The sequence below is a fragment of the Mesoplodon densirostris genome, chromosome 18 (genome assembly GCF_025265405.1).
Source record: "Mesoplodon densirostris isolate mMesDen1 chromosome 18, mMesDen1 primary haplotype, whole genome shotgun sequence".
Taxonomy (NCBI): domain Eukaryota; kingdom Metazoa; phylum Chordata; class Mammalia; order Artiodactyla; family Ziphiidae; genus Mesoplodon; species Mesoplodon densirostris.
This window is the reverse complement of record NC_082678.1, coordinates 24405896-24431177: the sequence shown is the minus strand read 5'-3', so window position 1 is coordinate 24431177 and position 25282 is coordinate 24405896. Positions and strand designations below refer to the sequence as shown.

General features: G+C 49.2%; 1 protein-coding gene across 1 annotated transcript; it reads left to right on the top strand.

The window, feature by feature from the left end:
• The first annotated feature begins 27 nt into the window (after nt 1-27).
• LOC132479130 (uncharacterized) lies at nt 28-25274 on the top strand. The gene is made up of 6 exons (XM_060082717.1): nt 28-190; nt 8817-9001; nt 9173-9355; nt 9640-9668; nt 24713-24806; nt 25155-25274. The coding sequence occupies exons 1-6, from the start codon at nt 28-30 to the stop codon at nt 25272-25274; spliced, it is 774 nt and encodes a 257-aa protein (XP_059938700.1).
• Nucleotides 25275-25282: the final 8 nt, after the last annotated feature.

The following is a 25282-nucleotide window of genomic DNA, read 5'->3' as shown; positions in this document are numbered from 1 at the left end:
GCCCCCGGAGAGCGCTCCGGCGTCCCCATGAGCAGGCTGGGTGGCGCGGCCTGCGGCGACCCCGGGGAAGCTGCCCGAATCCGCGCCGGCCAATCAGCGCGCCGCGCCGCGGGCCGGCCGTGCTCTGCGCCGGCGCACACCTGCCGCCAGGGAGCGCTGTCGGGCTCCTCCAGGACCCCCGGAGCCGCAGGTGAGCCCCGCGCTACCGGGACCCGCGTGGGAGGCTCTGCGGCAGGGGGTGAGCTTGGACCGCAGCACCAAAGCCCGGGGAGCGAAAACATCACAGGCCTCAGACCCCTGGCTGGGCTGCCACCAGCTCCCTGCATGGGCCTTAGCAAATTGCTTAGGAGCATCAGTCTCCTCATCTCACGGGAGAAAAGCAAGTGAGTGGGTGGGAAGTGACACCTGTGTGTCAGGTGCTCTGAGGACGGAATGAGTAACCGGGCTAACCGGCAGTGTGGCTGGCGGTGAAGAACGCTGCCCCGCCCTCTCAGACGGGCTGGCTCCGGACCCGGAATCTCCACTGGCTGTGTGGTCTCAAGCCAGTAACAGAACCTTTTCCCCATCTTGTCAATGAGGATGGTGCACACTCCCTGTGCTTTTTCTTTGTGTGTGTGTGGGGGGGGGGGGGGTTGATTTGGGTTTAACATTACTGAGCTAATACATGTAAAAAGCACTTCGACAATATCATATGATCTCACTTATAGGTGGAATCTAAAAAAATGATACAAATGAACTTACTTACAAAACAGAACCAGACTCACAGACACAGAAAACAAACTTACGGTTACCAAAGGGAAAGGGGTGGGGATAAATTAGGAGGTTGGGATTAACATATACACACTGCTATATATATTAACAAAAGAGATGATCAACAAAGACCTACTGTAGAGCACAGGGAACTGTACTCAATATTCTGTAATAACCTATATGGGAAAAGAGTCTGAAAAAGAATGGATATATGTATCTGTATAACTGAATCACTTTGTTGCACACCTAAAACTAACACAACGTTGTAAATCAACTATACTCCAATATAAAATAAAAATTAAATTAAAAAAAAACAGAACCGTGACTGACACATGGTGAATGTCAAATAAACCATAGTTTCTCTTATGTCTCTTGGAATTCTTAAAAATTACCATCCCTAGTGTCTTCTTTATCCCCATAGTCCGAGACCTATATTATCTCAGAATAATACAAGAAGTCTTGGAGTAGTCAGTGGAGGTAAGAGTACAGACTCTGGAGTCAGATTACGTAGGATCAAATCTCAACTCTGCTATTTACTAATGAACAAACTGTGTGACTTTGGGCAAGTTACTTAACCCTCTGTGCTTCAGTTTCTGTAAAATGGGAATGTCACAATGACCGCCTACATAACAGGGTTGTTAAGGGGAGATAAAGGAGTACACAAATCAATAGATATCAGTTGTTACTATTATTAATATTAGTATCATTAAAGATAGTGTAGGGCTTCCCTGGTGGCGCAGTGGTTGAGAGTCCACCTGCCCATGCAGGGGACGCGGGTTCGTGCCCCGGTCCGGCAAGATCCCACGTGCGGCGGAGCGGCTGGGCCCGTGAGCCATGGCCGCTGGGCCTGCGCCTCCGGAGCCTGTGCTCCGCAACGGGAGAGGCCACAACAGTGAGAGGCCCGCGTACTGCAAAAAAAAAAAAAAAAAAAAAAAAAAAAAGATAGTGTAATAGAAAGAGCACAAAATGAACGAAAATAGTATCAACTTGACAACTACATCATTCCCCTTGTCCTCAATTTATTCATCTATAAAGGAGGGACTAGAGCTAACCAGTCTCCCACAGGGTGAGACCTCCCAGGTCTAACAGGCAGGATTCTCAGGACCAGGGACTTGCCTGTTTTTCCTTCTAGAGCTGGGCGCCCAAGCGTGGCAGATAACGCTGACGTCAGAAGAGGGCGGGTGGGCAGTTGCCATCAGAGGGGCAGTCAGCAAACAAGTCTTCTGATAATCTGGTTCCCACCCCAGCGGAAGAGCCGAGTTCCTGCCACGCCACTCTGACATCTTAGCTCTGGGTTAAAGTGCTAGAATAAGCGTTTCAGAAACCAGACTCTGAGGTCTGGTCGATTCACAGGGAAATGACTTGCCAGAAAGCAATGAGATGCAGCCGGGGCGACCGCGATGGCGCATGACAGAGGGCGAGAAACCGCCCATGTCATCCAGGTTCCCAAATTCATCAGGACGGGCAAAGTAATTTCAGGATAATTTTAAATTGGTGTGTGTCTGTAATTGTTTCCCCGGTCTCTTATCTTGTTGATTTGGGCTTTCTCTCTTTTTTCTCAGTTAGGTTAGACGGTGATTTGTCTATTATGAGATTGTGTGTGTGTGTGTGTGTGTGTGTATTTACTTAAGAATCAGATTTTATTGAAAAGCTAGAGCTTTAAGATCATCTAGTCATTGGATATTTATGCTGTGTAAGTTACTTAACAGATGTGAGAGGGCTCTGTAAACTAGAAAAGAACTTTCGGTATCTAGAGTGGCCACCTGTATCACTTTGTGTCACCTGTGCCTTGCCTGATGTCCCCCAGTGGATCAGCAATGGGATCAGAATCCAGGTGTCCCGAGTCCCAGTCATATTCGTGTCCCCCACCCTACAATGTCTCCCTCATCTAGGACACTTGTCAGTCATGGTTCTAAGTGTTTTAAAATTTTTATTTTATGTTGGAGAAGAGTTGATTTACAATGTTGTGTTAGTTTCAGGTGTACAGCAAAGTGATTCAGTTATACGTAGACATATAGCCATTCTTTTTCAGATTCTCTTCCCATATAGGTTATTACAGAATATCAAGTAGAGTTCCCTGTGCTATCCAGTAGGTCCTGGTTGACTGCCTATCTTATATATAGTGTTGTGTATCTGTTAATCCCAAACTCCTAATTTATCCCCACCCCTTTCCCCTTTGGTAACCACAAGTTTGTTTTCTGTGTCTGTGAGTCTGTTTCTGTTCTCTAAATAAGTTCATTTGTGTCGCGTTTTTAGATTCCACCTATAAGTGAGATCATATGTAGTAGCTCAGTAATCTTAAGACCAAAATGAAAACCAACTCCCCCCAAAGAAGAAGCACAAGGAGGGTGCAGTATCCTCACTGATAAGATGGGGAAAAGGTTCCACGACTGGCTGGAGATGGAAGAACGAGCGGCGAATCCAAGTTCAGAGCCAGCTCACCTGGCGGGTCTTTGATTGCTTGCAGGGCTTGAACCTCGCGGCGAGGAAAATGGTTTCACCTACAGGTCCCTCCACATCCCTTCCCCCCACTCCCTGGCTCATATTTTGGACCATGTGAATCGACCCATGGCTAACTGGACCAGGGGCACTGGAGCACCTGACCCAGGCCACCAGTCCATAGAAAGGCCAACAACCTGTAACATGGCCAAATGTCAAATGATGAACTGGACCAACCAGATTATCACTCTTGGAGGAACCACGTGAGCCAGTAGAAGAGGCGGCCAGATGTGAAAAGAAGCCCCGAGGCGGAATCAGGCCCGTGGTGGGGCAAAGCCATAGGTGAGCTAAAGTTAGGAGGGGGACAAAGTCTGAGCAGTGGAAGGCAGTGGAAGCCTGGGGTAGAAATGAGAATGGAACAGCAGCACAGAGCAAGACAGAGAGACCCCAAGAGCTCTTACAAACATAAGTGAAGGCCCCTGGGGACCCTTGTTGGCAAAGAGCAAATGCACTGTCTCTAGCTAGTTTTTCGTGGAGGTAATGGGCTACAGCTCAGGAGAATGATGGAGATACAGTATAGTTGTGTTTCAGCAAGACGTTTGTGGTCCACAGGGGAAAAGTGGACTTTATCACTGCCCGACCCCCAAAGCCCAAAACAAATGTGCAACCAATCTGTAGCAACAGTAGGATTGTATTGCCATCATATCTGCACTCTGTCCAACCTCACCCTATACCCACCCTGGTCTTGACTGCATAGTTAGTGTTTTCCTTGTCCTGATTTTTAATTTATAGCTGACCATTTTATATTATGCATCTCCTGTATGCCCCAGTGGTCCAACTGTGAAAAGAGACATGGTATAAATGAATACATCGTTCAGATGAGAACTAGCTTAAGTGGACCCGTGTCTGAATGACCAAATCCCCAGTTCTTCCTGAATCGTGGAGATAGGTCTATAGTTGCAGGTCACAGGATTTACCCAAAATTGCATCCTATTAAAAATCATAATGATTTGGATGACAACACTGGTGACATCATGTTTACATTTTCAAAGTTGCAAAAGAAAAAAGAATGGCTGATACATTAGAAAATAGCCTTTGTCTCCAAAAATTCTTGCCAGTCTGAGCTTCCTCCAGTGTGCTTTCAAATGCCCACACTGAATCAGCATCTCTGGGCAAATCTGCAGCGTTAGGGTTTTTGACTATTACCAAAAGTCATTATTGAAATAAGTCATATGAATTTCTTTTTGAAAAAATGCTGACTTGATCCCAAACAGTTGTCAAGATAGTGTCCATTCTGTCTCTCTACCAGGTAGTGTAGGAGAAATTTCTTTCCAAGCTTAGCACCAAGAAAAGCTAAGTCTTCCCTGAAAAAGAAAATCACAATGTATCCTTTTCTCTGATCAAGAGAGATGTGTATCCAGTTTCCTTTTTCACCCTGATCAGCAAAACACTTCAAATCTGGCATTAGGGTTCCTTGGAGCAACTGGAATGAACTTTTGATTTTTAATTTTTTTCTCCAATCTGTTTTCCTATTTGAGTTCATAGATCATCGGTTTTATTACCTGGGTTTTGTCATTTGGTAAGCCACAACAACTCCTTTTTGGAATGACTTGGGATATAAGTTAATTACATAAATTATATCTGAGTAATGAGTGGAAGAGACAAGGTGGGGGAGAAAGGAAAAAAGTGTGCAATCTCAAGGATCTTCAAGATATGTGACTGTATTTATCCAAATATTTGTCCAATCTACACTGTTTAATTAGAGCCCAAGATAACGTGTGAGAGGGAGAACAGTGTGGTGAAAATGTATTCGAATTTGATGAACACCTTGCTTTCCTTACAAGACAATTGATTAGATCACGCCTGTCCATCTAAACTGATCAGCTCAGCTGGGAAGTAAAAGGATGTCTCATTCCTGCAGCTTGAGATCTCCTCTCTCGCCCCTGCATCCACATAACTTCCAGGTGAGATGCCTGAGCAAGTGAGGGAGGGAGGAAGCGGGGAGGAATGGAGCGAGGTGGCTGGCTGCCAGGACTTCAGGGATTTCACACAGAATCATCTGAGCTAAGTGAGACCTCCTAGTCACCCCCAGTTCGTCCCCCACCCAGTAAGGAATGTTTCCCTCCATCCTCGCCATCCTAAGGAGTAGAGTCCCTGCAGTGAGTCCAGGGCAGAAATTTCCCAGAAACACTTGCTAGACGCTAACAAAGACAAATAGGGCCATACCGTCCCAGCCTCTGTCCCCCATAAGAAATCACATTCTACTTCCTTCAAACAGGAGTCAGGTGGATTCTGCTTCATAATATTGATGCCTTTGCTTTTACAAGTCTCTTTCTCCCGCTATAAATATATGCTCACTACTGAAAATCTGGGAATAGAGAGAAGTGAATTTTTCTAATTTTGATAATAGCTAATCTGGGAAAAGAAGTGTGAGTGATTGGGGAGGTGGGACGGAAAAGGGCGGACTGGGGCCATCAGTGCTGCTTGCCTGGGCAACTAGGATGCTGTCTAAGGGGGGTGATGCTCTCTCCTGACCCCTTACCCGGCCAAACTCCCAATTCACTCCTCCCACTGTGACAGGAGCCATTTTTTTTTAACCCCATATCTGGACATTTTACTCTTCTGCTTCGAGGGCTTCTGTTTCTTAGGAAAAAGCCCATCGGTAATGAGTGCTGCAAGACCCCTCAGGTGCGCCCCGTCGCCCCCTTCATCACTATGCCCCTGCCACACCAGCCCCCTTTCCATTCCTAGAACAACCCAAGCCTCTTTCTGTCCCAGGGCTGTCACGTGTGGCCAAAACGCTTCTTCATTTACTTTTTCACCTGGCTAACTTCTCATGTTTGGTGTTCCAGCCAAAATGTCACTTCCTCAGCCGAAAACCTTCCCTGATTCCCTCCCCAGACTGGGTTAGGTCCTTCCACTCTGCCTCTTCTTGGTCCACTTTCCGCAACTATAATTCTTTTCACTTGTAAAAGGAAAAGGTTGGATTTGCACACCCAACTTTCTTTTTTTTTTTTTTTAAGGAATTCCTTTATTTTTATTATTTATTTCTTTATTTATTTTTGGCTGTGTTGGGTCTTCGTTTCTGTGCAAGGGCTTTCTCTCGTTGCGGCAAGCGAGGGCCACTCTTCATCGCGGTGCACAGGCCTCTCACTATCGCGGCCTCTCTTGTTGCAGAGCACAGGCTCCAGACGCGCAGGCTCAGTAGTTGTGGCTCACGGGCCCAGTTGCTCCGCGGCACGTGGGATCTTCCCAGACCAGGGGTCGAACCCGTGTCCCCTGCATTGGCAGGCAGACTCTCAACCATTGCACCACCAGGGAAGCCCCCACACCCAACTTTCATAGTAGTGTCAGTCAGAGTAGCCCAAAGGTGGAAACAACCCAAACGTCCATCAATGGATGAATGGGTAAATAAAATGTAATACATGCATATAATGGAATATTATTCAGCCTTCAAAAGGAAGAAAATCGGGCCTCCCTGGTGGCGCAGTGGTTGGGAGTCCGCCTGCCGATGCAGGGGATACGGGTTCGTGCCCCGGTCTGGGAGGATCCCATATGCCGCGGAGCGGCTGGGCCCGTGAGCCATGGCCGCTGGGCCTGAGCATCCGGAGCCTGTGCTCCGCAACGGGAGAGGCCACAACAGTGAGAGGCCCACATACCGCAAAAAGAAAAAAAAAAAAAAAAAAAAAGGAAGAAAATCTGGCAAGTGCTCCAGCATGGTTGATCCTATGTGAGTCTCTCGGTACTGCATGTCTGTCTTCCTAACAGGACCCTCAGCCCCATGAGGGCAGGGACCTGATTCTCTTATCCACATGCTATTTCCAGCACTTGGGGTAGAGGAGGCTTTTAGTCAATATATGAGAGAAGAAGGAGATTCAGAAAGACTCGCAGAGAACAGAAATGAGGGACCCCGGGGCCCAGGAGTCTCAGTTTCTGTCTCTTCAGCGCTCATAGGCCCCGCTGTCCATTGATTTTGCTGCCTGTCCTTGGATGCACGGACGTGTCATTGCAATCACTTTACGTAAGGTGGCACAAGGGCCTTTCTGTTCCTGCAGTGCCAGAAACCCCCCTGGAAACCTTCCAGATGGTAATAATGATAATGACAACAAAACTCATAGGGCCAAGCTATCAGGAGTCCGGCACTGGTGTGTTTTTTAAAGACAATCTTCATGTCAACTGGATACCCTGCCCACCGTTCAGGGGAGAACCTAGAGGCCCCGTGAGGCCTGGCACAGAACCAGGAAGTAGCAGAGGTAGGATTCCGGCCTAGCAGTGCAGCACCAAAGTCCACAGAGAAACTGCTATACTGCATTGCAACTCCCCCACCCCCACCCCGTGAAGTGTGGCGTAAATGTTTGTGGAATAAAGATGCAGGAGTAGATGAACAGAGAAGGCTCCTCTCCCCTCCAGGCTGCTGCTCCCCGGCACCCCCCTTCCCATCCCGGCTCCACCCCTTCACTCCCTCTGCTCTGGAGGAGGTGGGGTGACTCGTCTGATGGGCAAGCCCTTTCCTCCTAAGCCCTGAGCTTCCTGCAGGCGGCATCTCTTTTGCGTTGCCCACCCTGAGGAGCCCTGCCCTGGACCAGGCGGGAGATCCTGTCTCGCTGTGGCTTCCGCGGGCCCGTTTGACCCTCAGACGAAGCTCAGGTCTCCAACTTAGCCCCTATCAGAAAGAAAAGGCGTTATTTCCACGTCCTTCTGTGACTTTCCCAAGTCAGGGATTTTCCAAAGTTCCCACCCGGCTGCCTTCTGGCTCTGATTTTCCTGGGAAGAGCCCCTCTGGAAGGGCTCAGGAAGCTGACTGATGCAGGAGAGCGAAGGAAATGAAACCAGAGGCACCTGCGAGGATTCTGTTCAACATCCACAAGTTTCACTTTCTTTCTTTAGACGGGGAGTTTCAACCCCCATCTCCCTCGCCCTTACTTCTCTTTGCTCCCCGTGTGGATCTCAGCACCGCGTCTCTCCCTCCCTCCCGTTCCTGTCCTCCCCACCCCTTCTCTCTCTTTCCCCAGTGACAGTAGTGGGCACCTTGACCTTGGAAGCAGCAGTCCTACCCTTTGGTCTCCTTTCTCTCCTTGGGTAGGCAGCTTTTCCAGGATCAACGCCAAGGCTGCCCTGCAGACACCAAACTTTTTTCTCTTTTTCAATCCAAACTCAGAAGTTATCTTCCGCGGGGACTGCTAGCATCCCGTGCCTCCGGGAGGAAGCCGGCGCCCCCTCGTGGCCGGCCCGGGATCTGCGCTAGTTTTCCAGCCATTGATGCTCCCTAACCCTCCCGAACACACTGTTCTTTGGTCATTTCAGGCGGCCGGCTTTGTCCTGGGCACTCGTCGAACCAGTTGCCTGGCTGAACTGGTTTCCTCCTCCTCGGCCTGAATCCCCGCCAGCACGTCCACATCTTTGACCGCTGCTGCGGCCCCGAAGCCCCCTGCGCCCCGGTCGGAGCCACGCTTCCTTCCTCTTCGCTGGGGCTGGCTCGTGCCTGCATGTGACACACAGCTTCCCGGGGCACCCTGCCCCCTGTGGGACAGCTTCCCGAGACCCCTCGTCCTGCCCCGGCATCGCACACTCTCCACCCGCGCCCCCATGGGACCCCCTTCCTAAGCAGACTGCCCTCCGCCCCCCAGAACTCCACCTTGAAAGGCAGCAGCCCTCGAGGGGCCACTCCCTAGCTGCTCCCCACCTGCCCGGCCCAGCCCAGCCCGGCCCAGAGGCCCCTCCTAGCTTCCCCGGACACGCCCGCGCTCAGACGTACAGGCCCCGCTCCTCGGGGGCGCGCGCCACCCAGCTCCGCCTCTTTCCAGCCACGCAGGTACCAGCATGGCCGCCAGGTGTCTTCCCTGTGTTCAGCGTCTTGTGCTTAGGCCCCTGGGTGACCCATCGCACTTCCCCACCTCACAGACCTCCAAGGACCCCTGCTGCCCCTTCGCTCCGGCCACCCACCCACCCCCAAAGCCACACCCTGGACCTTGTCCTTACCCAGAAATGTGCTGCCTCCAAATCCTGGATTCCAGCTTCTGGCCCTGCGAACCGGCTTCCGGGCCCTCCGGCTCTCCCTCCCTCGCTCCCCTCGCCAGGCCCGGAGAGGCCAGGGCATGCCCCGCCCAGCCCCTCGGGGCACCGGGCCCCGGCGGCCACGCTTCCCACCTCCTTCACGGGACCCCAGGTCAGCAGGTGAACTGACTTCTCAGAGCCTCGTGGGCCCTGCCGCCCACATTCGTGCCTGTACATCCCCCAGGAGAGCGGAAACCTACATGCAAGAGCATAAGGGAACCTGAGGAAAGCCCGGCTGTGACACCCGTCAGCCTTGTCACCGAGGCTACCAGCTCACTTGAGTCCTCAAACTTACACGTCCCCCCCTTGAACTTGGCGGATCCCTCTGCTGCCCTTTCCCACGCTAGAGCTCTTCCCCAGTGCCCGACCAGACCTCCACCCCTCCCGTTTCTGTAGGCAACGCGGCTGGAGGATTCTGCCAGAGGGTAAGGGGTCATTTCTCCTGTTCAAGGCCACCACATCCAGCTGTGTGTGCTCTTTTTTTAAAATTAATTTTTATTGGAGTAGAGTTGATTTACAACGTTGCATCAGTTTCTGCTGTACAGCACAGTGAATCAGCTATGCCTGTACATATATATCCACTCTTTTAGATTCTATTCCCATGTAGGTCATGTGTGTGCTCTTGAGTCTGTTTCCTGCTATCTCCTTCTTGACCCTGCTCCATCCTGTCTCTCTGTCTCTGTCCCTGTCTCCCTGTCTCCTTCTCCCTTGGCTACTGGGCTTGCCAAGAATAGCCTGGTGAGACCAGTGATATGAGTCCAATTGTGTCCCCAAAAAAGCTATGCCCAAGGGCTTCCCTGGTGGCGCAGTGGTTAAGAATCCGCCTGCCAACGCAGGGGACACGGGTTCAAGCGCTGGTTCAGGAAGATCCCACATGCCGTGGAGCAGCTAAGCCCGTGTGCCACAACTACTGAGCCTGTGCTCTAGAGCCTGCGAGCCACAACTACTGAGCCCGCATGCCACAACTACTGAAGCCTGCGCACCTAGAGCCTGTGCTCCCAACGAGAGAAGCCACCGCAGTGAGAAGCCTGTGCACTGCATCGAAGAGTAGCCCCTGCTCGCCGCAACTAGAGAAAAAAAAAAAAAAGCTCGCGCGCAGCAATGAACACCTAACACAGCCAAAAATAAATAAAATTAATTAATTTAAAAAAAAGAATCACATTGAGCATATTAAAAAAAAAAAAAAAGAAATGCCCACTACTTGAGAATGTGACCTTATTAGGAAACAGGCTCTGTACAGAGAAAATCAAATTAAAATGAAGTCAGATGGACCCTAACCCAATACGACTGGCATCTTTATAAAAAGAGGAAATTTGGACAGAAGGAAGATGATGGCCGTGGGAGCGGAGTGATGCGTGTACAAGCAAGGGGTGCCCAGAGTGCTGGCAAACACCAGATGCTGGAAGAAGCAAAGAAGGATCCTCCCCTAGAGCTGTCACAGAGAGCGTGGCCCTGGCCACACTTGAATTAGGACACGTAGCCCCCAGAATGGAGACAGTGCATTTCCATTGTTTTAAGTCACCCAGTGTTGGTACTTTGTTACAGCAGCAGCCCTGGGAAGGTCAGACAGCTGGGGAGGCCATGCCACGGTCAAGACCATCAAGTAAAGGTTCGGGATGCTCTGGTGGGCTCTTCAGACTACTTCCCAAGGGTGACTCACAGCTCCCTGGAGAGAAGCAGGCTGGGACTCAAGGGCCTGGGCTTTCTTTTCCTTTCTTCTGTGTTTCCAGGAAGCCCTTGTAACAGATGTAGAAACAGCTCTTTCCATCCAGCCTGGCATCTTGCTTCCAGAGGCAAGAGGCTGAGCAGGCCAGCAGGTTAACATTTAAGCAGCCCTGAGCACGGTGTTCTCATGTGAAAACCGGGGCCTGGCAACTGGCCTCCTCCCCATCCCAATTCCCCATCCCCCTATCCCCCCACCATCTCCCCATCGCCCCTCCCCCCCAGGCCTTGAAAGAGGTCTGAATTATATATTCAGTCAGTATTCGTCGCTTGCTGTTAGCACTTGGGAAGCAGGGACCCTGTCGTATTCATCTTTCTGGTCTGGGGCTCTGCTCGGAGGAGGAGCTCCCCAGGTGTTTGGTAAAATGAATTTGTAAAGCAGTTGTTGAGTCATCCGTCAGGTCCACACTGGAGCAACACGACACAAAGGACCTTTACTCTGGGGAGGGTTTCTAGCCACCTGTTCTATCAGGCTCCTTCCAGCAGCCCCTGGCAGTAGCCGTGTGGTAACAAGGATCCCACAGTTTTGCAGGAGACCCACACCCTCTTTTCTCCCAAGCTCTCACCTCCCGGACTCCCAGACCCAAGGCAGGGCCGGAGGGGGCGGATGTTGATGTGGGACATGAGCAACTGCACTTTCAAGTGACCTGTGGCTGTCGGAGCATCTCCAAGCCAGCGTCTGACAGGTAAATGCAAGGTGCTTTCCATGTTCCCAGGGCCACAGTCGGGGCAAAGTACCCCGATGGGAGGGACAGAAGCGTGGAGGGTCGAGGAACATGAGTGGCCTCAGGTCACATCCCCATACAGAGTCCTTGTCTTGGTCTCTCCGTGTGACAGCAGTTCTGCTCCCGCCTGGAAAAAGCTTTACCGTATTTACATGTGATAAGGACATTACCGTATTTACACGTGATAAGGTCGTTGCCGTATTTACAAGTGGTAAGTGCCACCACCGACTGGTTGAATGACTGAGGGCTGAGTGGGGATCCCATAGATCCTTAAGCATTTATTGAGCCCTTATTATCTGCACACTGTGGTGGAGAATCAAAGGCAAAAGGCACAGTCACTAAAAAAAGAGTCAGCTTGTATCAGGGAGCCAAGGCTCACACAGACCAGCACAAACGGTGTAGGGAAGAGGGGTTGGGGGTGCAGGCTTTAGAGCCAGACTGGGTTCCAGTCCCAGCTCTGCCACATCCAAGCTGTGTGCGCCCTGGACACATGACTCAACCTCTCTGTGTCTCAAGTTCTTTAAAAGTAAGATGGGAATGATACTAATCACCATACCCACTTCGTTGACTGAATAGAATATGCGTGCAGCACTTAGTTTCTGGCACTTTACCAGTGTTAACTGTGGTGGTGATGATTATGATTGACTATACTGTTAAGTGAGATATTATATATAAAGTGCTAAGCAGTGCCTGGCATTTATGAAACACTCAGTAATATTAATTGCTATTACTATTATGATTACTATCATTTTTATTTTTACGTTCTGAATTAGTTTTCTATGTCTGTATAACAAATCATTCCAGAACTTAGCAGCTTAATACAACAAGAAACATTCATTATCTCACTTATTATTAGTTTCTGTGGGTCAGGAATTCGGCAGCCACTTACAGCTGCCTGGTCCTAACTCGGGATCTCTCAAGAGGCTGCAGACAAGCCATTACCTGGGGCTTGACTAGGATCTGCTTCCCGGATGGCTCACTCACGAGGCTGGCAAGTTGGCGCTGGCTGTTGGCAGTGGCCTCAGTTCTTTCCCATGTGGACCCCTGCATGGGGCTGCTTGAGAGTCCTCACAATATGGCAGCTGGATCCTTGCCTGCAAAATCATCCAAGAGATTATTTTGGATGCAGAAGCCAGCGTCTCTTATTGTTTTTTATTGAGCCACAATAACCTACTAGTTATGGGGGTTGACCCTGTTCATTTTGGGAGGGGCTACACAAGGGTGTGAACACCTGGAGTAGAGACTCATTGGAGGCTGACCCCCACCACGTCCTAAATTGTGTGGCAGAGACTATAACTTCCACAGGAGTTCAGATGAGAGGGAGAAAAATGAAGGTAAGAGGGCTTAGGGAATGCGTGGAGTTCTTACAGCTAGATCTTGAGGGGTGTCCGTCGCCACTTTTTTCCTCAAATTCCTTATTTCTGTGGCACTTGGACAGAGAGGAGGGTAGGGCTTTGATAATCAGAAGGGCAAAGGGGAGACAGGGGAAGTATGAGGAAAATTTTAAAAGAGGTGAACGGGATTTATTTAAGGGATAGTAAAAAGGAGACTAACATTGGGAAGGAAAAAACTCTAGAAATAGGGTGAGAGAGGCAGCCTGGGCTGCCTTTTGCCAAGGAGGGTTGCAAAAGCCAAGTAAATAGGCGTAAACTAGCTGGAGTAGAAAGTAAACGTTAAGGGCATAAGGCTTTGGAGAAACATTTTCAAAATGCTTGCAGGCTTGTTTGATGTGGGACATTTGAGGCTAAAGAATTTTCAAAGGTGAAGAATGTTCTCCTCTAAGGGGGCATTCACTTCAATGCAAGCATAGCCTGGGTGGTCAAGGCAATACCAGGAACCAGACTTTAATAGCTTCCTTATATCAGGGTAGGAAGCTCAAGTTGATAAGAAAGTTGGAATCGAGCATCCCAGCTGGAGGGGGAGCCTCCCCAAAGGAAACGTTGGAGTGGGAGATAGTCTATGTTTACACAGTGCTCGGGCCATGCCTGCAGTTTACACAAACTGCATCCTCCAGCCGCCTGACCTAGAAGAACCCACATATGGTGCCCAGCCAGTGCCCAGAGGAACTGCCTGCCCAGCCCCAACCAGCCCGTGAGTGCAAAGCTGCTTGGACGCGCCTGGGGAAGAGGACTGCTCTGCACACACTGGGGCCATGACGGTCACCTACGTGTCCCCTTCGTGTCCCACACAGAACTACCTGCAACCCCTCCAGTTAGGTTCATTCATCAGGACAATAAGAAAACCTCAGAACGCCCACCTTCCCATTTTCCCTCTTCCCTTTCCCTTCCTTCAGAACAACTCAGATCCCATTCACCTGCTTTCTGAGGCCCCAGCCGAGCTCCCAGGCTGGTAGATGTGCTCTAACACATCAGCTGTCCCTGTTCCCCACTTAGCACTGTGATGGCTACTTGGCCACTTGGTCTTGCCCACTGCAACCTTCCCGTAAACGCCCTCCCTTTCGTACCCCACAACACGCGGCACAGTGCCCAGCCCATGCAGACGCTCCCCACGTGTCCAGACAAGGCAGTGCTGGGCTGGCTTCACCCTCCATAGGTCAGTCCCTCCCTGTGTGCCAGCAGCCACAGGCTTGCTTTTGACCTGGACCATTGCAGGAGGAGACTGGACATCACGGTGACTCAGGCCACAGGAGGATTAGAGGAGCCCGGGGGGGGGGGGGGGGGGCGGGGCGCGGAGGCGGGGTGGGAGGGCGGAGCGTGGAGGGGGGGCCGTGGAGGGGTGAGAGCGGAATTAGGTCGGGGGCGGGGTTAGGTTGGGGGGCGGGGTTAGGTCAGGGAGCTGTCCTTTCCCTTACAACACAGCAAAGCCTCAAGTCACGTTAGAAGTCATGCCTTCCCGGGGAGGTTGTGAAGGGGATGAAAAACTAGCCAGGGAGCCATTGCAGCCTCGACTTTTCCTCCAACTTCTGAAGTCTTTAATTCGGCTCCAGCCTGGACCCAGCACCTCAAGGAGTTCCCTAGAATTAAGGAGTGTCTTTCACAATCTCAGAGACTCTGGGCAAAGTCCAGGGTCACCGTGTGATTCAGAGGGTGGAGTGGATGCTGTAAATTATGTATTTGCTTAAAAAAAAAAAACATAAAAAAAAAAAAAGAACAACAGTCTCCTGGGCCTGGGCTCAGCCATCTGTCTTGGGCAGTTGCTTTCTGACAGGCAGAAACACCCTGGTTCCTTGAATCTCTCAGGGTCAAGCCAGTCTCCCAAGCAGGCACGCGGTCTCCAAGCCTCCTAGCATCTCTGCCTGTGTCCTTGCCCTCACACTAAAGAGGCTCGTGGCTTTCCACGTCCTGTGGAGGCTGCCTCTGAGGAGTCTCCGGACGGTTCCGTTCGCTCTCACGCCAGCCAGGTACTGTCACTACACACCTGAGTTACTACAGCCACCTCCAAGCTGCTCTTCCTGGCTTGGGCCCCCTCTCTCTCGTCCCCTCATGGACACCAGCGCCAGGTGCATCAGACTAAAACTGCACATGGCGCCCGCCCCCTGCTCAAGAGTATTACCGTGCTTCCTGCTCAGCGACGGAGTAAAATCTCAACATTGTGACCTGACACCACCATGCCTCGTCAACCTAACCTGGCTGATTCTGATCAAACGGATGGCTCCCACGGTGTCCTGGGCACATGCCGGGCACCTGCCTGCAATGCCCTTCCTTTCTTTGCAAACAATCATTCCAGGCTTCCGTCTGCTTCCCATGGTTTGGCCCAGGAAACAGCCACTAGCTCCAAGTAGCTTTTGAACACTTCAAATATGGCTCGTGACAGTGAGGAACTTAATTTTAAATTTTATTTAAATTTTAATTAAATGTAAAGACTGAAAAAAAATTCGACTCAGGTACTGGGAAATGTTTAAGTATGTTGGGAACAATTTGGTTTTGTGACTCTGTTTTTTCAACTGTAAATTTTATGAAATCTAAATACAGGCCAGATGTCCTCAATGAAAAATTTAGCATCTGAGTTGAGATCGCTGCAAATGTAAAAACAGACACTGGATTTTGAAGACTTAGTCCAATAAATAATAATGTAAGATATCTCTGTAATAATCCTTATATTGATTACATGTTGAAATATTTTGGATATAGTGGGTTCAATAAACTCTATCGTGAAAATCAATTTCACTTTTTTTTTCTAATGTGGCTACTAGAAAATTTAAAGTTACGTCTGTGGCTTGCATTATATTTTTATAAACAGCCATGTTCAAAACTCTAGATTCCTGAAGCAGTGATCAGTAGAGTACATTTAAAACTTAGCATACACAACTTTGTATTTTTTTTAAATCTCCATATTTATATAACAAAATCATTAACCACCTTCAATCCCCAACACCTAGCAGCAAACGCTACATTATCTGACACCTATGTGGGCAAGGCACTTTGTCAGGCACTTTACATGTTACCATCATACTGAGCCCTCTCAGCAACTCAGTGAAGTGTGGGCATAATTAGCTCCATTTTTCAGATAACAAAAATGAAGCTCAGGGCTTCCCTGGTGGCACAGTGGTTGAGAGTCCGCCTGCCGATTCAGGGGACACGGGTTCATGCCCCGGTCCGGGAAGATCCCACATGCCGTGGAGCGGCTGGGCCCGTGAGCCATGGCCGCTGAGCCTGCGCGTCTGGAGCCTGTGTTCTGCAACGGGAGAGGCCACAACAGTGAGAGGTCCGCGTACCGCAAAAAAAAAAAAAAAAAAAAAAGAAAGAAAAAAGAAGCTCAGAGAGTTTAGGTGGTTTTTGCCAGGATTCTCATGGCAGGTACATGAAGCAGCAAAGCTGGGATTTGATCCCACCCCTGCCTGGCTCTCGCTATTGCTCTTGCGGCCCCAGCGCATGTCTGATAGGAGTGGGCAGCCACGAAGGATCTGCTGCTGAGAAGGATGAGGGCTCAAGTTCTAGTTTCTCCTGGCCCACACAGGCAAACCCTGCCATCCTGCTTGCCCGCTGTGAGCAGGCCACTTGATTGATGTGCAGAGTGGGATGGTGTGTCCTAATCACCCCACGCCATGCACACCCTTTGGCTAGTTCAAGTCACTTAACTCATAACGTGGTAGTATCTGGCAGTGCCAAGTTAGAGCATGTAGCACGATCTGGGACCCTGCTTCTGCCAAGTGGGGCTGAGCCATGAGTCCCTGTAGTCACCGCACCCGACCCTCCAGTCCTGGAGGGCTGCAAATCCAGCTGGCAGCCATCAGAAATGTGGGAAAACAACCTGGGAGCAGGCAGATGGTGTCTACTGATTTAAATTACCTACTTTTAGGGAGCCTTTACCATACGACATGCTAGATGCTGAAGGTACCAGTGAAGTTGGCTGTGTCCCTTGTCTCGGGGGGCCCACATTCTGGTGCAGTGGGTGAGGGAGGGGACAGTTACAGTCCGCTGTGACCAAGGCTGGGATGGGGGATGGTGGGTGAGGTTGCTGTAGGACCTCAGAGGCCAGGTATCTTGATCAGCCCGGGGAGACTGAGAGGGGAAGGAAGGGAGGGAGGGAGGGAGGAAGGAAATAATGGGCCGGGGGGATGGAGGGCAGGGAAAGAGAGGGGGCAGGGAAAGAGAGGGAGCAGGGGAAGGAAAAGAGCTGAGATAGAGGAAGACAGCCTGCGAAGCCAAACAGGGAGAACTTTGGGTGTTTTCTCCCACTGCCGGCCAATCGAGAAAAATGGCTGGCACAGGTTTGGGATGGGCATGAAATTCACCAAGAGAGTAATTTGTCAAAAGAAACATCTCCCTAAGAAAATGCCATTATTCCATGAGAGGATTATGCTGGGAGATGGTGGGAAGGCTTTTCAGAAACACCCCTTAGTTCCTGGCTATTGATAAAGTGCCTGCTACTATTTGTTCCCTGGTTTATGGAGAAGATTAAATAGTTAAGAATAGGGCCAGGGAGGGCCAAATCTTTTGGGAACCCAAGACGTAAATGGACGTACATCAGAACTCACCGTGCTTTCCCTGGGGAGTTAAATAGCTCCCCAATCCCAATTCCTTAACTGGGATTATAACAAATTATCCAAATGTCTCTGTGATCTGCAGGATTCTTACTGAGAAAAGCATCTAGGGCAATAGGTGTCAGTCTTTTTTTTTTTTTTTTTTTTTGCGGTATGCGGGCCTCTCACTGTTGTGGCCTCCCCCGTCGCGGAGCACAGGCTCCGGACGCGCAGGCTCCGGACGCGCAGGCTCCGGACGCGCAGGCTCAGCGGCCATGGCTCACGGGCCCAGCCGCTCCGCGGCACATGGGATCCTCCCAGACCGGGGCACGAACCCGTATCCCCTGCATCGGCAGGCGGACTCTCAACCACTTGCGCCACCAGGGAGGCCCTAGGTGTCAGTCTTTTAACATCCGAGCCCTTCGCCCTTTCTGCCCTCCAAAAAGCACACACAGAGCTTCTAAATTACAGAGGATGAGTTTTGCTTGAAGGGCCTCACATCCTGCCTGAGGTGGTCCCACGGAACCCCATGTCCCCTTGGAGCTGGGTTTAACTTCTTGGGGTCACTTTCTTTGCTGCCCCTCAGGCCCTGAGCAGAAATCCAGGGTAAGGGAATAACTGAGGTTTGGGCCAAAGCACATGGTGTGTCTGCTGTTCTACAGAACACTCTTTGACCTCTTGCCCGGGGTGGCCTTGGGAAGGATGGCGACGCCCCAGAACCTTGGCAGCTTCTGCCAGAGGAGCACAAAAGTCCCCCGCCAGGGACTGGCTAAGGGATGACTTCTACGTGGTGTTTCGGCTGAGCATTCATAAGTTTCCCTGTGGGGACCCAGTTCAAGGGCCTGGAGGGTTGGAGGTTTTTGAGGTCTAGTTTAGGCCCCATGTCTGTAAAATAGGGCAATTTAGATGGTATCTCATTATACCCTCCCAGCCAGTACTGTCCTAGCTCCAAGCAAGAGAAGCCCCCTTGCCCCCGACCTGTGCTTTAGAAGGTCCTGCTCTGACCCTCTTCTGCTGCAGTCCCTACTCACAGGGTGAGGCCAAGGGACCCACCCATAGCCTGTGCTCCCACACACACCAAATGCACCCACCCCTAGGGCGAGGGGTGTCCAATGGAGGCTATAGGGAGGGGTGTGAACAGAGCATGGTGTGTGGGATGAGGCATCCCCTCATCCCCGTGACCTTGATGGCGCAGCTGTTGCTTTATCAATTGGACAAGCAAATACTTTTGACAGAAGGAGACATGGTGACACAGACTAAAAGTCTGCCCTGTCATTTTATATAATGCCCCCCAAATACTCTGAGATTATTGCACCCAATTTACAGATTAGAAGACAAAGCCCATGCTCTGAATGCACTGTGCTGACATCTCCACTTGAACCTCTGCCCTCTGGTTGAGGTGATTCCTTACCTGACACTCCTGGTGCTGGTGAAAACTAATAAACCCCGCCCTTCTCAGAGTTCAGATTTGGGGGACAACATCCAATATGCATGTATTTTTCTCACTGTTGTTATCAAAAGACACTGTTGGGGAAGAGAGACATCAGCATCTGTGAGTGAATCTGAGCACAGGAAAGAGAAGAGATTTTTTGTTGTTGTTCTCTTCTCTCTTTCTTTCTTTCTTTTTTCCTTTTACTGAAGTGTAGTTGATTTACAATGTTGTGTTAGTTACTGCTGTACAGCAAAGTGATTCAGTTATACATGTATATACATTCTTTTTTTACATATATTCTTTTCCATTATGGTTTATCATAGGATATTGAATATGGTTCTCTAGAAGAGAGATGTTTCAACCATAGAAGGAAGAGCTCAGGAAATACCTGGGATGACGTTCTGACCAGCACAATATTGCTAAACCTTCAGAAGATTTTTAAAGAAGTTTGGTAGCTTCGTCCTCAAATAATCTAAAACTGAATCTCTCATGTATGGGCTGAGATGGAGTGCATTTGTTCTATAATTTAATCCTCAGGACATAACTTTAGGTATCAATACTCCCATTTTACAGATAGGAGAGGCAAGGCTCGGATATGTTAACTGAGTTCTCCCCAAGTTCCCATACTCTGCTCCCTCTCTGGGAAACGAAACGACTAGCAAACAATCTGATATGCTTCCTATGGTTTAACCAGAAAAGCAGATGACCTCAACTTGCTGCTTGAGGGACTTTTTCCTATTACCATTCTGTGTATTAGCAGAAAAAGGGAAAGCAATCACAGTACAGAACTGCTTGCCGCACAAAGAAATGCTCTCTCTTGCTTTTATCTCCTCCCCATCTTCTCGTGTGTGGGTCTGGCATAACCCTCCCCCGGCTAGGGGACAAGCAGCAACCGAAGCGAGAGAAGGACCTCTGGGGCCGGTGCTCATCTTCCAGACCCCTGACTGTGATTCTGATTCAGCAGTGGGTGCCTTTCCCTGAGTCCTGCGGTGAGCTAGCCCTCCTTTGCCTTAGCAGTTGACACAGGAGTTTGGAGACAGATGCATTGATGACATTATTTGCTCCAGGGAGCCAGGCTGTCATAGTCTGACAAAGGCAACATGGACTGTTTCTCAGTGCCCCTGGGTGAGCCCTTACTGCATGATGGTCAACACGTCCTGGCATTTATACTGAGGCAAAGGCTAGGTCTATAGGCCATGACGTGTGATGATGCCCAGCTAGCCAGCTAGCCAGGAGCGTGGTTCCTGCTACTCCATGTTCCTAGGGAAAAAAAACCGCAGCAGATAGACTGGGGTCAGAGGATGTTAATTTACAGGAATCAGCTGAGATTTTGCACTTAAACTTCTTTGGAGAAACAGAACTTATGTTAGAGGACCTTTACCTGTTACTGGCAAGGGGCAGTCCATTTACAGGCAATAAAACATAAAAAGGCATCCTCACCTTGAAAAGCTGTAAGGGAAAAAAGAAAGGTGAGAGATTGAGCTAGGATGTTTTGAGTTTCCCAGAAAGAGCTTCAGATTTCCAAGCAAAGCCTTGTGTTGAGTGTTATATAAGTAGACTGCCCATAAATGAGTCCAATGCAGTAAGCAAGGTGTAAGGGTTTCTACGAGAGCTGGTGTATGTCTTTCAGACACAGGCTTTTGACTTTGGAGAAGCTGAGTGGGGTCACAGCTTGTCAACACCAGCGCATGGATCTTTCTCGGAGGCTGAGAAAAATACAACCAGTAATTAAAATCATGTTCTCCCTTAATAACAAGAGCAACAAAACCCACTGACAGTGCAATTCCACGTGCCAAGTTTCATACAAAACATTCCCCATGAGAGGCTTATCCTGGTAGGGGCACCATCGCATTTCATAACAACAAAAGTTGCCTTTTCATATGGAACTCACGTTAAGGGAACATCTGGGGCTTCCGCCACCAAGTAAATATTGCCAGAAGCGTGGCTCCTTTTTTCTTATTTCTACATCAACCACCTGGAACATTTTACAAACCAGAGCCTGAACTCCATCAGAGAACAGCTTAGTAGAATCAGCCTAAAAGCTGGTAAACTTTGAGGTGGCAGATAGCCTGAAAGGGGCTGGAAAAACAGACCAAGCAACCACCCAACAAATAAACAAACAAACTTAACTGCTTGTTCCTTAAATTTGATCTTCATACACTTGGGCACTCGGGGAACTACCGCTTTTCGGCATATCAGAAAGAGCCCTGGGTTCAGAGTCAAAAGGGGGGATTTCTTAGTTCTGGCTCTGCGAGTGGCCAGGCTGAGGGAGGCTGTGAGCAGTACATCACTCAGACCTTTCTTCCCTCAGTTTCCTCCTGCTCTGGGAGTGAGCTTGATGCTGGGTGTTCCTGTCAGGCTATTGTGAGCAGAGAATGAGATCAAGTAGGTCAAAGTGCTCTGTGGCAGTTAAAACATTACACACACACACAACTGTAAGGGATTTGTATTATGGGAGGACTAGGGAATTCCCTTCCTTTCCTGGGGCAGAAAGGAAGATACGAAAAATCCGTGCCTGTTTTACCTGTAAGAAAGAATTAGAATCCACCTATTTATAACACTGATGATGACACAGGAGACAGTTCAGTAACGAGAACCATGGATGTGTCGCCAACCTTGTTAGAAAATTAACACATGCTTTCACCGTCCAGTAATGTGACTGATTTTTTAAATAAACATATGTACATGGGTGTGGTCCTGTCGTGAATAGTGAGTAGTCACCTTGGCAGGTGAAACACTTATTTAAATTATATACCCCATCGTTCCAAAAAAAATTTTTTTGTTTTTAACTCTTCTTTTGGAATTGTTCCTAGAGCCTCTGGCACGTTCTTTCGAGCATGTCTGAGGGTGACAAATGTTTGTCCTTCGTGGAAAATACTGATTTTTGTAAACAGCCCAGAGTTATTTGGCATGGAGTTTGGTAAACAGGCTAAGTAATGCCACTTTTTAAAAAACTGTGACTGTAAGATAGGAAAACTTTCTTTCAGTTCCAACAGCAACTGACAAATGGTTGGAGTTCCCTGGTGGTCCAGTGGTTAGGGCTCTGTGCTTCCACTCTAGGGGGCATAGGCTCAACCCCTGGTTGGGGAGCTGAGATCTGCGAGCCAAGCAGCACAGCAAAAAAAAAAAAAAAAGAACAAATAGTAGATTTCAGGAATCGACCGTGTTGCTAGAAAGGATCCTTCATAAGGTGCCCACATTAGAGTAGAAAAGCCATCTGGAAATGCATTTCTACAATTTTAGTCACACCTTCATTATTTATCTAGCAAGACTGTTTACCACTAGACTTAGAGTTTCCAGAAAGAAAAGAGCACTGCAACTAATTAACTGTTTAATCATTTTATCACAGCTCCTCTGGGCATCAGAACCCCTCATTTGCATATGGATTAACTGGCTAATACAGATGTTTCCAATGAATTCACATCTGGGTCTATTGAAAATGGAGTAGCCAGCCAATCCAATTCCAGCCAACAAACTCTATATTCCCTTAAAAAGTTTAGAATTTTTTTTGGTTATGAAACTATCTGAAAATTAGAATATTACTAATATCATTACAACGTAACCTGAAGCAACAGCTAGAGTGGATTTGCTTCTGGTGCAAATAATTTAAACTGTTAGCATTACTTTAAAATAATCATAATCAGGGAATTCACTGGCCGTCCAGTGGTTAGGACTCTGCGCTTTCACCGCCGAGGGCCCAAGTTCAATCCCCGGTCAGGGAACTAAGATTCCACAAGCTGCACGGCCAAAAAAAAAAAACCCAAAAAACCATAATCACACTTCTATTCACTGAATATTGCACAATGTTAAATGCATCCAAAGACTTTTATGGAAACTATTGTTTTCCGTACTTCATTTTTTTTTTATTGTGGTGAAATTTACACAACGTTAAATTCATCATTTGACCATTTTAAAGTGTACAGTTTGGGGGCATTTAGTACATTGCTAATGTTCTGTGAATAAACCATCACCACTATCCAGTTCCTAAATATCTTCATCACCCCAAAAGGAAAGCCTATACCCATTAAGCAGTCACTCCCTGTTCTCCCCTCCCCCTGCCCCTGGCAACTACTAATCTGCTGTTTCTATGGATTTGTCTATTCTGGGCATTTCATATAAATGGAGCCTTACACTGTGTGGCCTTTTGTGACTGGTTTTTTCATGTAGCATAATGTTTTCAGGGTTCATCCACGTTGTAGCATGTATTAGTACTTCATTTGCTTTCACGGCTGAATAATTGCGTTGCATGGGTACACTACATTTTGTTTATCCATCCATCCATCGATGGATCTATGAGTTGTTCACTCCTTTGGACTATTCTGAATAGTGCTGCCATGAACACACGTGTACATTTTTTTCTTTGAACGCCTGTTTTCAATTCTTTTGGGTATATACCTAGGAGTGGAACTGCTGGGTCATATGGCAATTGTATGTTTAACTTTCTGAGGAGCCACCAAACCTCTAGCTCATTTTAATGCTCATGTTTTCAAGGTGGCTTGATGACCAGACAGTTAGAAGCAGTTGGACAACTGCAGCCAGACTCCAGGCTGGGCCCAAAGAGGTCTCTTTTTTTCAGAAACACTGATTAGAGCAGCTGGGCTTGATCTGAGCCAAGCTTGTTCCAACAGAAGGTTACAGGCAGGGCTTGGAACAGCTTTCTCTGTTGGTCTACGTGTCACAACATGAACTGGCAGGGCGGGAATACCTTCCTGCCTCCTAGAGATCCTTGGTTCTCCAATTATGTTGCACACACTACTGGAAAAAGAAAAAAAGATGTTAACTGATAGGCTTCCCTCTTCCTGCTTTTGTAAAATTCAAATTAGCATCTGAAGTCCAGGTAGAAATGGGTGTTTGGGGGTCAATGCTATACCCCTGTCCTGGGCAGAGGTCTGTCCTTTCATGGTTGGAGAACAGAGCTTCCCAAACACTAGCTGAGGCTACAGAGAGATCTTGCATCCCGGGTGGACTTTTACCATCTATTTTGCCTGAAGGCATGGCCTAGTGATTCTGACCCTATCAATCCACAGATACTGGAATTGAACCGACCCTACTTTGTATATTGTAGCTTATCCACCCCTGTGGGCTTGGCCAGGACAACAGGAGATAATCCTACTGTAGGTATTGTTTACTGCAGCCAATTTACCGAGTCATGAGGCTCCTCAGCCATTAACCCAACACGGCCAGTAAACTGATTAGCACTGATTTTTAAATTTAAACGTGTTCATGAGCCTCTCAGAGTGCTGACCTCCTTCTCACCTCAGTGCCTGACACATAGAAGTTTCTGAGCCCCAGAAGCCCCAGTCAAGGAGCATTAAGGCTGCACTGCCATAAACAGAGACCGACCCAAATGCCTTTTTCCACTTGAAACTAGAATACTAAGAGAGAAGAAGTTGGCTTCCGGGGTCCTTGCGATGCAGTCTCTCTGCCAAGCCAGCTGTCACTTGTCGCTTGTCTCCTGGCAGCCCTTCAGGTGTCCTGGCCTGAATCCTCTATTAAGATAGAAAAAAAGTCCCTCGGCTGGTCATATCCTCTGCAATCTGGCAGGAAACCTAAAATTTGCCGGCTCTTGTCCTCGGTCTGTTTGCTTATCTGCTTCCTTCTAGGGAAGAGCCTGCATCACAGTGTCCGGTGAAGGGGGATTTTCACCATGACCTCACCCTCCGGCAGCTACCGTCCAGATTTCAGCGCGGCAGCTCGGGTGGAAACCCACATCAACGAAACATCAACAATCGCTCCTGGCACATCTCAGAGGAACGGCAAGGTCTGAGAATGACAAAGAGAGCTGCGGGTGGGGCTGGGGGAGGATGGATGACGTCTGGCCACCATTCTGGGCTTGGGAAAGCAGGATGTCAAGGAACCCACTTTAAGAAAATGCACCAAAAACTTCCCAAGCTCGCGCTCGCTGTTTGTATAACTTCGAACCAAAGACTTCGAAATTAGGTGACAGCCGGCGGCGGGGAGGAACCAGGAGTAAGAACGGCGGGAGCGGGGGAGCCCAAAGGGCAGCGCCCGCGACCTGGTCTCCGGTCTCCCGGGCCATCGGAAGTAGCCCTTCTGCACCTAAGTGGGTGCAGCCAATTCAAGGGCAACCGAAAGTCCTGCTCCCCAGGTGCCTGCCCCGGGCGGGGACGCCCGGCCCCGATGGAGGTCACGTGACCACAAGACCCCGCCCAGCCGACGCCTCCCCGCGCGCGCCCGGAGGCGGTCGCGGGCTCGCGAGAGAACGTGAGTCTCCGG

Coding starts and splice junctions, on each gene's coding strand:
- LOC132479130 (XM_060082717.1), top strand. CDS start 28: ATGAGCAGGCTGGGTGGCGCGGCCTGCGGCGACCCCGGGGAAGCTGCC. Junction 191..8,816: donor CAGGACCCCCGGAGCCGCAG/GTGAGCCCCGCG, acceptor TCCGCCCCCCAG/AACTCCACCTTGAAAGGCAG. Junction 9,669..24,712: donor CTGGAGGATTCTGCCAGAGG/GTAAGGGGTCAT, acceptor ACCCTCCGGCAG/CTACCGTCCAGATTTCAGCG.